We start from the raw sequence: 14,470 nt of genomic DNA on the forward strand, positions 1-14,470 counted from the left end.
TAAGGTTGAACAGGCGCTAGATAAGAGGCCAGAATGGATCAGAATATGGAATTAGAATCGCTGCTTGGTAATTCCTTCTTTCCTTAAGCAGGCGAGAACATTAGTAATAAAAATGGCTATCACCAAATAATAAATGCTGGAGAGGGTGTGGAGGAAAGGGAACTCTCCTACACTGTTGGTGGGAATGTAAATTGGTACAGACATTAAGGAAAACAGTAGGTAAGTGTCTTAAACAACTAAACATAGAGCTACTATATGATCCAGCAACCCCACTCCAGGATATATATTTGGGGGAAAAAAACCCTCTAATTCAAAAAGGTACATGCACCTCAGTGTCTATAGTAGCACTGTTTACAATAGCCAAGGCATGGAAACAACCCAGGAACCCAAGTGCCCCTCAACAGACAATTGATTTAAGAAGATGTGGTATGTAATACACACACACACACATACACACACACACACACATATGAGCGGTGGAAGATTACTCAGCCATAATGAAGAATGAAATATTGCCATGTGCCATAGTGTGGCTAGACCTAGAGAATATTACTAAGTGAAGTCAGCTAAAGAGAAATATAACTTCTAAGTGGAATCTAAAAAATAATACAAATGAATCTATATACCACAAAAAGACTAAGTTAAGTATGTCCTTGCTGATCTTTCTAACAACCTTACCAAGCAGTTTGGTCATCTCCCAGTTTGTACACCTGAGACTCCCAGGGGCTAGTGAGTCCAAAGCCAGCCAGCTAGTAAACTGCCAAGCTTGGATTTGAACCATGTCCATCTAGCCTCCAAATGATGTTCTTTCTTCTCTACGTGGTGGCCACATGTCTGTACCTGACCCCATGTAGTCACTCAAAAATGGGTCATGTCTTTGGGGAAAAAGAGGTTACAGAACAGAAGGTATCATATGGTGACTTTTAATATATGTTATATATAATTTTACATAATATGTGTCTATGTATGCACAGATACCCATTCACATCTGGAAACTTATTTGTCAGAATATTAAAGGTGATTATTTTTGGCTGATGGAATTTTTACTACCTTATAATTCTGTGTATTACTTGAATTTTTTTTTTTTTCAAAAAGCTGCATCCTCGTGTAAAATTAAAACTAAAAGCAGAACTTGGATCCCCGTGGACAGTGGTTTCTGGCTTGGAGGACGGTGTTAGCGGGTGTCCGATAGCTGCTTTCGCGCTTGTGGATGGGCTGCAGCACAGCCCCCGAGCCAGGTTGCTGGTGCGCTTGGGTGACTGGCCCCTCGCTGCTTTGAGTCTATCTGGTGCCTGCGGTTTCCTCTCTTCCTAAATTTACGTGTTAACTCACTCACCCACAGGAGCCGTGTGCTTGGAGCTCCTGTTGCCACCAAGACGGTCCGAGTTTTCTTTATGGACTTCTGCCCCAGGGAGCAGAGATTAAAGGCCTGGAAGTCATGTACAACTGGCCTGCCTTATTTTTCCTAATCATAAATTTCCTACTTCATGGTCAGCAGCTAGGAAATATGGCCAGTGTTCTCCTTAGTGCATGCGTGCCCAGTCATGTCCGACTCTTTGCGACCCCATGGACTGTAGCCCACTAGACTCCTCTGTCCTTGGGGCTTTTCAGGCAGGAATACTGGAGTGGGTTGCCATTTCCTCCTCCAGGGGACCTTCCCAACCCAGGGATCGAACCCAGGTTTTTGCGTCTCCAACATTGGCAGGTCGATTCTTTACCACTGTGCCACCTGGGAGGCCTTAGCATCTGGGTCAGGATAGAGACTCAGATCCTAATTCACTCGGTCCTTGCTGGGGAAGGCCTCATCTTCCATCTGCCCTGAGGGAATTCCAAGTCCCCGAGGTCAGATTTGAGAGCCCCATGTCAGTGGTTTGCTCTTGCCAGACCTTCATCCCTGGCTACCTGTTGGAAGAAATTACCCGAGAATTGCATTTTCTAGAAGTCCAAGCCAGAAGCTCCTCAGGCAACCATGTGTGACCCCTGTGGCCAGGGCGGTGGTGGTGAAAACCACAGCCCAGCACAGATCACAGGACAGGGAGCGAGGCTTGCCCAGCTCACCCTCCGTGTGACTCCAGGATGTTTGTTCCCTGCCCTGTCAAGTCTGTGGTTTGTCTTTTATTTATTTTTTTATCACGAGGATAGTGATGTATCCGGCTTCAGGGAAGTGACTCGCTGGAAGTTCTGCTGCAAACCACAGCCAAGGTCAGAGCTCCCAGCCGCCTCCCAGCTACTGGACAGTCCTTGGGCTGGGCAGGCGCCTGGAGAATGATCTCTTGCAGAAATGCTTCATCTTACCAAACATCTATTAAACGCCCACTGTGTGCATCAGGCACTGTGCCAACTGAGGTCTTGACTATATCTCTTGCGCTCCCAGTTCTCTGTAACAAGCTTGGCGAGCTGAAGCCACTTCCGGCTAGCACGGGAGCCCACTGGCCAGAGCTCCTTCCATGGCACCATGTGCCACCTGGCCCAGAGACACTTCTTCCTGTTAGCCTGGCTTTGTAACTTCTGCAGGAATCACGGGGCATGCATGGGTTAGTTTCACTTTTGTCAGAATAAGGGTTTATGAGGATGGGTGCATGTGGCCTCATCCCAGAAGAGCCAAATATTGAAATAGTTGAAGGTCTGCCTGCATTCTAGAACACCCGGAATGCTTTTGGAAAGGCTCTGGATATCCCTTCTGGGGCTCTGACCCTTTTCTCCTCTAGAGATTGGAGCCAAGGGCAAGAGCCTCTGTTCTGAGTGCGCTGAGAGTGATTGAGATAGGTTCTCCTGACTCAGCATCACTGGTGTTTAGGACCCGATAATTCTTTGTTGTGAGGGGCTGCCCTGTGCATTTTAGCAGGTTTAGCAGCATCCCTGGAACTGACCCTCGGGATGCCAGCAACACCCCCCAGGTGTGACAACTACATGTGTCTCCAGCCCTGGGGTGGAGTCAGGGGAGGGCAGGTGGTAAACACTGTCCCCAGTTGAGAAGCACTGAAGCAAGGCAATGCATGAAAAGTAAATGCTGTCTATGTGTACACTGCTGGATGGGATACTGAGGTGAGGAAGTTGATGAGGTGGGACCTCTCTTAGGCCTGTGCCCACCAACCCCAGGGAGGCAGTGAAGATCCCCTACCTCCCCCAGAAGACCGACCCTAACAGGGAGGGTCATCAGCTTGTATTCTCAAGTGGACCATTCCCCGCGCTCCATCATTTGTTTTCTGCATCATCAGCAGGAGGCCGAGACTAGACAGAACAGGGCTGCTGGAGTCAGGCTGCCTGGCTCTATGGGCTTGGGTGGTACAGAGGTTCCCTGTCATTGCTGTCAAATGAGAAGAAATAGAAGCACTTGCCTGGAAGGCAAATTGCCAGGACTGAAAGGAATATCGGGGCTCAGTGGAGGGCACTCAGTGGGGGTCAGCCGCTGTCTCATTGCTGTTGGGGTGAAAGCATCAAAGCGTTAGGAAATTAGGTGGAAATAGAGTCAGTTAAGAAGTGGGGAGACTTCCCTGTTGGTCCAGTAATTGAGAAGACTTTGCCTTCCAATGCAGGGGGTGCAGATTCCATCCCCAGCTGGGGAGCCAAGATCCCATATGCCTCATGGTCAAAAAGCAAAACAAAAACAAAAAAATCCCCACATAAAACAGAAGCAATATTGTAACAAATTCAACAAAAACTTTAAAAATGGTCCCACATCCAAAAACTCTTTAAAAAGATAAATGGGGGGGGGGGGGGTGGGGGGGGAGGTGGGAGGAGGGTTCGGGATTGGGAACACGTGTACACCCGTGGTGGATTCATGTTGATGTGTGGCAAAATCAATACAATATTGTAAAGTTAAAAAAAAAAAAGATAAATGGGATGGAGAAAGATGAGTAAAGCAGGATTCTGATAAAGGGACCCTCAAGCTTTCCCCTCCATGTTACTGCTAAGTCACTTCAGTCGTGTCCGACTCCTAGTGACCCCATAGACGGCAGCCCACCAGGCTCCCCCGTCCCTGGGATTCGCCAGGCAAGAACACTGGAGTCGGTTGCCATTTCCTTCTCCAATGCATGAAAGTGAAAAGTGAAAGTGAAGTCGCTCAGTCGTGCCCAACTGTTAGCGACCCCATGGACCGCAGCCTACCAGGCTCCTCCGTCCATGGGATTTTCCAGGCAAGAGTACTGGAGTGGGTTGCCATTGTCTTCTCCGGGAGTAAGTACGGTCGATCGTTAACCCATGGATAGTTGTAAAGGTGAAAGAACAGTTTCCATGTTACCCAGGGAGAAGGGGGCGAAGCCAGGACACAGTCATGACTAGCTTACCCCAGACCCCGAACACTTAACATCCCACACCTGAGTGAGACTTCGGTCTCAGAAGGGACCACATGCGCCCGCTTCCCTTTGATCTCTTGGGCGTAATATCCTTTGATTCCTCCGAGTAGTTTTGGAAAGAAGCAAGTCTTTGAAGCCCCATCAGCGGCAAGGGCGAGACCTGAGGGGTGTGCTAAGCTGTGAAGATAACACTTAATTTTCCGTCCTCTCTGGTCTGAAGCTCCACCCACCTGCCAAGGGCCCTCCCCTTTCCCCGCCCACCACACATCCCACGTGCCCGCCGCTTTTGCCTCCCAGGCACCCTGCTTCGCGCCGGGTCACGCACCACCGCGACTCTCGGACTCTCACTCTTTCAGGAAGGCGAGAATAACGACAAGTTCTTCACCCACCCCAAGAACGCCAAAGCGCTGGCGGCCTACCTCTTCGCACACAACCACCTCTTCTACCTGATGGAGCTGTCCGCGGCCTTGCTCCTGCTGCTGCTGTCCCTGTGCGAGGCTCCCGCCGTCCCCGCGCTCCGGCTGGGCATTTACGTGAGTGTCCCGGTGGCCGCGAGCCGCGGCTCTCTGGGGGTGTCGGGGGTGGGAAGGCGGGCAGAGTAACTCAAGCCTGAAAGGGAGCATTCTGGAAGAGGAGACACCCCGCGGATTTCAGACGGGGAGGCCCTGGGAGTAGCTGGCTCACCAGTCTTGCCTGGGGTCCCCGCCCAACGCCCAACGGAATGCACCACCCTGAGTCTCTCTGGGATTCAGTTCCCTTGTAACTTCCAAGGAGGGGCGGGGGTCGCCGTGGCCATGCTTTGGCTCCAGGTGAACAGCATACTGATCAGCAGTCCCGCCCGCTATCTCCAAAGAAAAGCCGGCAGGTGCGCTCACTTCTACTGGGGAGTGGCCGGTGACGCTGCGTCTCCTTCACGCCCTGTGGCTGCAGGTCCACGCAACCCTGGAGCTGTTCGCCCTGGTGGTGGTCGTGTTTGAACTCTGCATGAAGTTGCGGTGGCTGGGCCTTCACACTTTCATCCGGCACAAAAGGACCATGGTCAAGGTGATGTGTCCATCTCTTTCCAGCATTTCCTTGTCAACTTCAAGCCTGTATCGTCAATTCAACTGCAAATCCCCCGTGCACTGTGAAGCGTGTCTCTGGGTCCCGGACCTCACCATGCTTCCAGCTTTGCTCTGGGTGTCACAGTGGTGCTGACAGTAGCTACTGGTATTTACTTCAGGCCAAGCACCAGCATGGTGACCTTTGTGGGAAACGTATTACTATTCCTAGTTTACATCCAGCCAGTCGCAAGAGAATGGGATCTGGATCCCGGAGAGCTGGGATTCCAAACCAGCCTGGTGTGGCCTTCACACCCGTGCCAGTCAGTGCCTTATTGTCCACTTTCTCTGTAGCAGAGAGAGACATAAGTTGGGATATGTCAGAGCGGTATTTAGCAGTGTCAGAAGCGCACACACTTGATGGGGAGGATGTGCCCAAGGAATTAGAGATCAGGACATGCCGAAGACCCCAGGGGCCCTCAGGGGGTAGCTAGAACCAGGGGGTGGGTGGCTGCAGCCTGCAGAGTGGTGGTTTTGTTCAGCGGGTACCCTCTAATGAGCTGCTGGGAGCATCAATCAAGCTTGTTCTCCTGGGCCAGCAGCAGTGGACTTCTCCCTGGGGCCTGCCTGATGTTGGGGGAGGTGACAGAGGGCGAGGGAAGGGCTTCTCTGGACTCCCCTCGGGGATGGGGATGGCTGGGGGGGCCAGTATCTAGCAGGCCCTCTATCTGGGACTGGGTCGCAGGGGCTGACAGTGCGCTGTGCCCGGCCTCCCCCAGACCTCCGTGCTGGTGGTGCAGTTCGTGGAGGCCATCGTGGTGTTGGTACGGCAGACGTCACACGTGCGGGTGACCCGGGCGCTGCGCTGCATCTTCCTGGTGGACTGTCGGTACTGTGGCGGCGTCCGGCGGTAAGGCCTAGGGAGGAGTTGCATACTCAGGCGCTCTCACGGCCCGGCCCGGCCCCCTGGGTCCGTGGTGGCGCAGGAGCCAGTGAGTCAGCTAGCGATTAGGTCCCTCCTGCACTTGGCTAGGTCACAGTCCTGATCACTTCCCTCTGCCATTCGATCCCCACAGAGAGGAGGGTGGGCCTCCCACTGCAGTTCAGGTCTCCTTCCTCCGGGTCCAGGGCGCTCTCCTGTCATTACCTGTGCTTCTCTGGGGCTCCCTGCACAGTATCTGCCCAGACACAGCCTGCAGCAGGAACTCAGTGAAGTCCACGCGACTCAGCAGGCGGTCCTGACACCTCCCCTGGGACTGGGGGACTGAACTCAAAACAGGCCATTAACCTAAGTTCAAGCTGAGTTTTTTGTTTTTTTTAATGATAGTGTGTATTTTTTGTTGGTGCTGGGTCTTTGCTGCACGGGCTTTTCTCTAGTTACAGAGCGAGGGCTTGTCATTGCGGTGGCTTCTCTTGTTGCGGAGCATGGGCTCTAGGCGCTCAGGCTTCGGTAGCTGTGGCTCTCCAGCTCTAGAGCACAGGCTCAGCAGTTGTGGTGCACGGGCTTTGTTGCTCTGAGGCATATGGGATCTTCCCAGACCAGGGATCGAACCCATGTCCCCTGCATTGGCAGGTGGATTTTTCACCAGTGAGCCACCAGGGAAGCCCTGGACTGAGTTTTGAAAATCCATCTAGAAAACCTCTTGGCTGGGGTCCTGTGAATGAGAGCGGGCTAACCATTCACTCTTGGTGAAGTTGCTCAGTCGTGTCTGACTCTTTGAGATCCCATGGACTGTGGTCTACCAGGCTCTTCCATCCATGGAATTTTCCAGGCAAGAGTCCTAGAGTGGGTTGCCATTTCCTTCTCCAGGGGATCTTCCAGACCCAGGGATCGAATCTAGGTCCCCCTCATTGCAGGCAGACGCTTCACCATCTGAGCCACTGGGGAAGCCCATGGGGTCACTCTTGGTTCCCCGTCCACAAAACCGGGACACATGTCCTCGGACTGAGTGGCCCTGAGATGTCTTCCTGCATCCCATGCAGACTGACCTTGGCACCCGAGGCCATGCACCCGGCCTGGGCCTGCCTGCTCCATCCCTTGCAGGCACTTGCCTGCTTGGGCTCAGTAAGCGCCACGCCTGCCCTGGTTCTTTCCCCATCACCCCCAGAGTGGAAGTCCTAGGAGATCACTGAGCGTGGCGTCATAAGCCAGGGTGCGGTGGGATTTAGTGTTCCAGGGGTTGGGAGCACCAGGCCCCCATCTCAACAGGGCATCCTGCACTGAGGAGTCCCAGACCGTGCCCCTGGGCCCCAGCCTGCCACCCACCGCCCCTCACCCCTCCTGGCCCTGTCTCCCCCCAGCAACCTGCGTCAGATGTTTCAGTCCCTGCCACCCTTCATGGACATCCTCCTGCTTCTCCTCTTCTTCATGATCATTTTCGCCATCCTCGGTGAGTTTTTTCCCAAGCCCCAGTACGCAGGCACTCTCCAAAAGCAAACTCATCGTTGAGAAAAAAGGCACTTTGACAGTTTTAGAGATTCGGGAAGGTTTTCAGAACGATAGAAACACTTGTAGACTCCAGCTTAGGAAATGCGGTATTGGGGGGAAAAAAAATAGAAGCCACCTTTGTAACCTTTCTTGATCTCAGTTCCCTTTTGCTCCCAGGGGGTGCCCCCGGCCTTTATTCACGCTGATGCGTGGAGATGTAGGCCATTCATTTTCACTATAGCGTCATGATCCAGTGCGTGAATATACCCACGTTTATTTATCACTTCCTCCGATGGTGGGCATTTTCCTCGGTTGCAGATCACATTGCTGCGAACATTCTCCTGTCTTTCCCGGCGCGCACACAGGGGAGTTTCTCTACAGCATATGCCTGGGACCTTAGGGTCGACATAGTTCAGCTTCACTAGGTGTTAAAGCAAGGTCACGCCCTTTCTAACACCGGGGAGGCCTTGCCTCTTCAGATAAGATCAAGTATTGATGACTCCCACATTCAGACACGGGCTTTAGATAGTGGCGGTCTCAGAACACGGCAGGGAAGACCAAGGTCCCTTCCATGGTGCTCAGATGGCAGAGGCAGTGGAGCCAGAGGCCACTGACTCTAAGGCCGCCCCCAGTGCTGAAATCCCCAGGCCCTCGTGACACTCTGTTCCCTGAGCCATTGACTCCACCTCCCCTGCCTCACTCTGGATAGAATTTCCTTGGTGTTCCGAGGGGCTGACTTCCCTTAGGGGCACACTTTCAGGATTTCAAGGACTCAGGGGAATAGCCCATTCCAAGAGGGAGGACATTAATGGTACGCCCACCTTGGACCCTCAGCTGCAGGAGAACAGTGGGGTTCCTTTGGAGTTATCACTTGGTTGTCATGTTCTCAAAACCAAAGATTGCAAACCAGCAGTCTGGGTTCCAGACCCAGCCTACGGATGAGTTTTGTTTGGTCTGAAACTGTTGAGCCAGCATCTTATGTTTTATTTTATTATTTTAAGATTTTTTTTTAATGTGGACCATTTTTTAAAGTCTTAACTGAATTTATTACAGCATTGCTTCTGTTTACATTTTTTTGGTATTTTGGGCACAAGATATGTGGGATCTTAGCTGCCTGACGGGATTGAACCTGCACCCCTTCCACTGGCAATTGAAGTGTTAAAAAAAAAAGTTAATTACTTTTAATTTTTATTTAATATTTACTTTAAAATATTTGTTTATTTATTTGGCTGCTCCAAGTCTTAGTTGTAGCATTTGTGATCTAGTTCCCTGACCAGGGATCCAACCTGGTCCCCTGCATTGGAAGCTGAGTCTTAGCCTCTGGACCACCAGGGAAGTCCCTTGAGCCAGCATTTTTAAAACTAGATTTTTTAACATGAAAATACAGATTTCCAGCCTTAAAATCTTAAATTTTTTTAAACTTCCATTTTTTTAAAAAAAATTGACATGTAATCGACATAACACTGTATTCGTTTTAGGTGTACAGCATAATGCTTTATTATGTACATACTGCAGAATGATCTGGTTAACAACATCATCTTTATACATATTTATAGTTTTTTTTTTCCCTTCTGATGAGAACTATTAAGATCTACTCTCCTAACAATTTTCAAACACACAATAATGGTATCAATAACTAGAGTCACTGTGTGGCACATCCAGCCTTTGTGTTTTTTGGCTGCAGGATACAGCACATAGGATCTTAGTTCCCTGACCAGGGGTCCCCAGCCCCCTGCAGTGGAAGCACAGAGTCCTAACCGCTGGACCACCAGGAAGGTCCCCAACGAGCCTTTTTTAGTAATAGCTTCTGTGGTGCTTGGATCACGTTCCCGAGTGGCAGCAGTTACCTGGTGCCTTCAGACAGAGCATGCATAGTGCCCTGCCGCGGTCCCCGCCACTCCTTGTGCTTTCCCTCTGCCCACTGCACTCATTTGCATTTATTAGTATTGACATCTGGGTTTGGGACTTCTGCTCTAACCTATGTTTCCCACCACCTTCTTCTAGGTTTCTACTTATTCTCCCCTAATCCTTCAGACCCCGTAAGTAATCAACACGTTTGTCTGTGTCTTCCTGTATGTGGGGCCTTTTCACTTCAGGCCCGGTGGCTGGACTGACCTCCCCGCCACCAGCCGTAGTAGGAAGGGATGCCCGGCTTGGTTTCTCATCATCGTTCATGGCACCTGAACGTTCATTTCCTTCTTCGAGTGCTAAGGGGATCCCTTGTCCTGTCGTTGAGAGGGATGTTTCCAGGATCAGATCTGGAACACAGAAACATTTTGGCAGAGGAGTGGTGGAGGAGAGCCCAGCTCATTGTGCAAAACATGTGATTCTCTGGGAGACAAGTCTCAAGGCCAGGTGTCTGCTTCTGCCAGAAGCATTGAGCTCAGGAAGGAGGAGGCCTTGGACTCGGAGTTTGTTTGTTCCTCTGCCATCCTTAAGGGATCCCGCGGGTGGAGGAAGGGGCTCTGGATATGACCCACTGCACACAGCCTGTTCCCAGTGATGTGTGCCCTCGGCCTGGCACCCACGTGTCCTCTGGTCCTCCTGTCCCTGCAGTACTTCAGCACCCTGGAGAACAGCATCGTCAGTCTGTTTGTCCTTCTGACCACCGCCAAGTAAGTTTGGGCTCTGCTTTGGCTTCTGCCTGCCCTCTGGTAGTGCCCAGGGTTGACTCCTCTTTTCAGCCAAGGGCATTCCACGTCTTGGCTCAGACAGGTGCTCAGAGCCACCGTGAGGGATGGGAGTGGCCTGGTGAGCTGAGAGTAGGGGAGGCTTGGGGGGGGGGGTGGGGGGCGGGAGGCAGAAAGAGGGATGTCCTTAGAGAAAGCCGAGACTGGCAGACATGGGCCTTGCGGGTGACGCTCTGCAATACAGCTTCCCAGATGTGATGATGCCCTCCTACTCCCGGAACCCCTGGTCCTGCGTCTTCTTCATCGTGTACCTCTCCATCGAGCTGTACTTTATCATGAACCTGGTGAGTGGCCTTGGCTTGTGTCTGTGGACCAGCCCCAGCCATTGCCGTGCTGGGCATTGTGGGGATAAAGTAGGGGTGGCCATCCACCTCCGAGGGCGGAACGTAGGGGAAGGAAGTCCTAGACCCTAGTCAGGTGTGGCGTGACTAGGAATTCCCTGTCAGGACTTGAGTTCAGCCGGTTACCAGCAGTAACTAGCCTCTCTGGGTTAGTGCTGCTGCTGCTGACGATGCTAGAGCTTGTCATTTGTTCATCCACTTTTTCATTTATTTGACTGCACTGGGTGGGTCTTTATTTCGGCACGTGGGTTCTTTAATTGTGTCATGCAGGATCTAGTTTCCTGACCAAGGGATCGAACCTGGGCCCCCCGCGTTAGGAGCACAGAGTAGTAACCACTGGACCACCACGGAAGTCCCAGAGCTAGAGTTTAAACCAAAACTACCCTGGAACTTTCTCCTTCTCACGACAAACCTATAATAACTGGAAAAGCTGACACTTAGGAAGCCTTAGTCAGGTACTCTGCCAAGTGCTTTATGGATAGGGGTTAAATAATTTAACACTCAAACCCTAGATGTCTTCTTATGATTCTCAATTTATAGTTGAGGAAACTGAGGATCAGACTGATAGGGTGAGTCACCCTTGTCTGCACAGCCCGGGTGGCCAGGTGAGCTGGTCTGGTTCCAGAGCCCTGCTGTTAACCACCCCATCCCACTGCACGCACATGCCAGTAATGTCCTGTGTATTTTTACCCTGTTTATTATGAACCACTGGGAAACCCAATACAGAACACGTTCCTTTAAGGACAATGTGCAGTCCCAATGCACACTGGGAACTTTGGAGGTGTTTTTGGAGGCTCGACTGGCCACCAGGAGTGTTCCTGCCATCAGCAGATCACCTTCTCCCAGACCAGGCCATCAGGCTGGTGCTGAGACCACGTGAATGCCAGAATTATAAGGAAGAGGACTTACCAAGTCTTGCATTTATTTTTATACTTCTGATGAGCATCCCCACACCAGTCACCACAGTCAGGCCCGTATAGAAATGGAAAACACTTTCTCTGGGGGTAGACTTGTGTTGCTGCTGCTAAGTCATGTCAGTCGTGTCCACCTCTGTGCGACCCCATAGATGTCAGCCCACCAGGCTTTCTTCCCTGCCTTAAAATATGATGTCTTAAGCAGGAAAATATTTTCTTTTTTTTATTTCTCAAGACCCAAAACAAGTATGTTGGATATCTGTTTGTACATCTTAGAGTTCTTTTGTACCATTGTTAGTTTAGAATCCTAAAAATAGCATTATCTGTAATTATTTGCTTTAACAGGTATTTTGAACTGTGAAAATACAGGGTATGAGTCAGCCATTGGGGGCCCAAATCTGGCCTACCACCTGTTTTTCTCAATAAAGTTTTATTGGCACATGGCCACACCCATTCATTTGCATATAGCCTATGACCGCTTTCATGCCGCACCTGCAAGGTTGAGTGATTTCTACAGAGACTGTCTTGCCTGCAGAGCCTAACATATTTGCTCTCTGGCCCTTTGCAGAAAAAGGCTGCTAACTCCCTTGATCTAAAGGGAAATGTAGGGGGCCAGTTTGAAGGGATGGAAAGGCAAAGAGAGTTCCCCTCAAAATATTTTTGAAAGAAAGTGTTCTCAAAAAGGCTTCTTTCAAATTCTGCTCCCACCCTCCCTTCGCCCTCTGATAACGCAGGCTGTGTTGTCCACATGCTGACTTTGGAACTGGGCAATTCCAGAACCTTGTGCCCTTGGGTGCAGGCCGCCTCTCACCCCTCATTTCTAGGGCCACACAGACTGAGCAGGAGAAGGGACACGGGGACAGGGGAGGAAGGGACAGTGATGTCCCTCCCTGCTCTGAGGTTGGGAGGGCACAGGATGGACACACAGCCTCCCCAGCCATCACACAGAGCTAAATGGGGCAAAAGCCCCAGTGTGTTCCCCTCACAGCTTCTCTCCCCTTATAAAAACTGCCCAGGCAGGGATGAGCTACAGGCAGAGAAGAAAAACCGGGGCAAAATGTAAGTGTTTTCACGAATCTGTAGAGGGGAAATTTACAAGCGGCAATGAATGACCTTCCTCTCCTAAGACTTGGAGATGAACTTCCTACACCACATGGCCAGGGGAGAGGCTCTTCTCAACCTGCCTTTCTGGGCTGGCTGGAGGAGTGCCCTCTGGAGGCTGGGGAACTGTTCCCTAGCTCCCTGAGGCCCAGTCGGCATGGGTACCAGGTCTCTGCTCTTCGCTCTCAGCTCCTGGCCGTGGTATTTGACACCTTCAATGACATTGAGAAACGCAAGTTCAAGTCTTTGCTGCTACACAAGCGAACCGCCATCCAGCACGCCTACCGCCTGCTCGTTAGCCAGCGGGTAGGGGGGGCCAGGGGCTGAGCCAGGGAGGGGGGTTGGTCCTTGTTCTCCTGCCCTTCCAACCCCTACCTCCACCCCACCTCCCAATATCTCCTAAGCATAGAAGGGCCAGCAGCTTCAGAAACCAGGGGTCCTACCCTTGGGAGAACAGAGAGAGAACAGGGTGCCCTGGGATCCCACATGATGCGGGACATCGGGCATGGCTCCCCTCAAGGGAAGGGGCAGCTGGACTCTGCGTTTTCCCGTGTTCCACGTGGCCATCTTCCCTCTCTCCCCAGAGGCCCGCCGGCATCTCCTACAGGCACTTTGAAGGCCTGATGCGCTTCTACAAGCCCCGGATGAGTGCAGGGGAGCGCTATCTCACGTTCAAGGCCCTGAATCAGAGCAACACACCACTGCTCAGGTGAGAGGGATCCCAAGTGGGTGCAGTATAGCCGAAGGAGGCGTTGACAAGAGGCCCTGAGGTGACTGGGTGGGCAAAGAGGCTCTCAGAGACTTAGTTTTCTTTGCAGAGCTTTTTATGCACCTAGACCCTATTGCTCAGGATTCTTTTTACAAATGACAGAGTCCAACCCACGTCCAGCTTAAATTCACAACAAGAAAGGAATGTATTGGCTTGTGGAATGGACTGGCCCATCTGCTCACCCTCGAGCCATGAGCAAGCTGGGGTAGTTGCATGTGAACAGAGCCACAGAGCAACGTGAACAACACAAACACACAGCCCTGGCACAGCCTCAGAACGGGCCCCGAGCTGTCCATGGTCAGTCTTGGTCTGACTGCTGATGACCAAAACCCTTTTCTTTTCGAGTTGAGAAGCAGCAGGCCTGCTGTAGAGACGAGGGCGAGAGAGCTCGGTCTGGGCTGACCTCTCAGCCCCCGTCGTTCTAGTTAGTCCCCTACTAAAGGATGCTCCATCCTGGTCCGTCTGACAGCGGTGGTCATTCGGGGGCTGGCTCTCTGGGGGACACAAGCCAGTGGTAGTCAGTGTAGACTGAGTGGATGAAGTATCAATAGTCTGGGGGAAGGAGGAGATGAAAAGCCAGGAGGTACCCGTCCCCTGGGCCCCAACGGGCTGGGGCTCCCAGATGTCACCCCCTCCACCTCTCAAAGGTGACCATAGGCAGGCGGGTGTGAGAACCACTGAAGCTCTGTGGGAACGTGCCCTGATTTTTTTTCTTTTGCCCTTGTTGCTTATGACAGCCTGAAGGACTTTCATGATATTTATGAAGTTGCCGCCTTAAAGTGGAAGGTGGGTGCTTTCCGGGGAGGGACTAGGCCGACGGTTCCAGGGGAGGGGGGTGAGGCCAGTCCAGCTCTCGGCTGAGCGCCGTGCACTGTAGAGAGAACAGGTGGCC

The 14,470-nt window shown here is 51.8% G+C and overlaps 1 protein-coding gene across 2 annotated transcripts in view; it reads left to right on the top strand.

Moving 5' to 3' along the window:
- The window catches only part of TPCN1 (two pore segment channel 1), a 63,787-nt gene that overhangs the window by 30,220 nt on the left and 19,097 nt on the right, over positions 1-14,470 (top strand). For both annotated transcript variants that reach the window (XM_052654321.1, XM_052654322.1), the window contains 10 exons: positions 4,652-4,828; positions 5,226-5,339; positions 6,115-6,245; positions 7,637-7,725; positions 9,768-9,802; positions 10,320-10,378; positions 10,638-10,737; positions 12,999-13,115; positions 13,394-13,518; positions 14,316-14,364. In XM_052654321.1, the coding sequence (XP_052510281.1) occupies positions 4,652-4,828; positions 5,226-5,339; positions 6,115-6,245; positions 7,637-7,725; positions 9,768-9,802; positions 10,320-10,378; positions 10,638-10,737; positions 12,999-13,115; positions 13,394-13,518; positions 14,316-14,364 (996 nt within the window). The remainder of the gene's footprint in view (positions 1-4,651; positions 4,829-5,225; positions 5,340-6,114; positions 6,246-7,636; positions 7,726-9,767; positions 9,803-10,319; positions 10,379-10,637; positions 10,738-12,998; positions 13,116-13,393; positions 13,519-14,315; positions 14,365-14,470) is intronic.

The sequence above is a fragment of the Budorcas taxicolor genome, chromosome 17 (genome assembly GCF_023091745.1).
Source record: "Budorcas taxicolor isolate Tak-1 chromosome 17, Takin1.1, whole genome shotgun sequence".
Taxonomy (NCBI): domain Eukaryota; kingdom Metazoa; phylum Chordata; class Mammalia; order Artiodactyla; family Bovidae; genus Budorcas; species Budorcas taxicolor.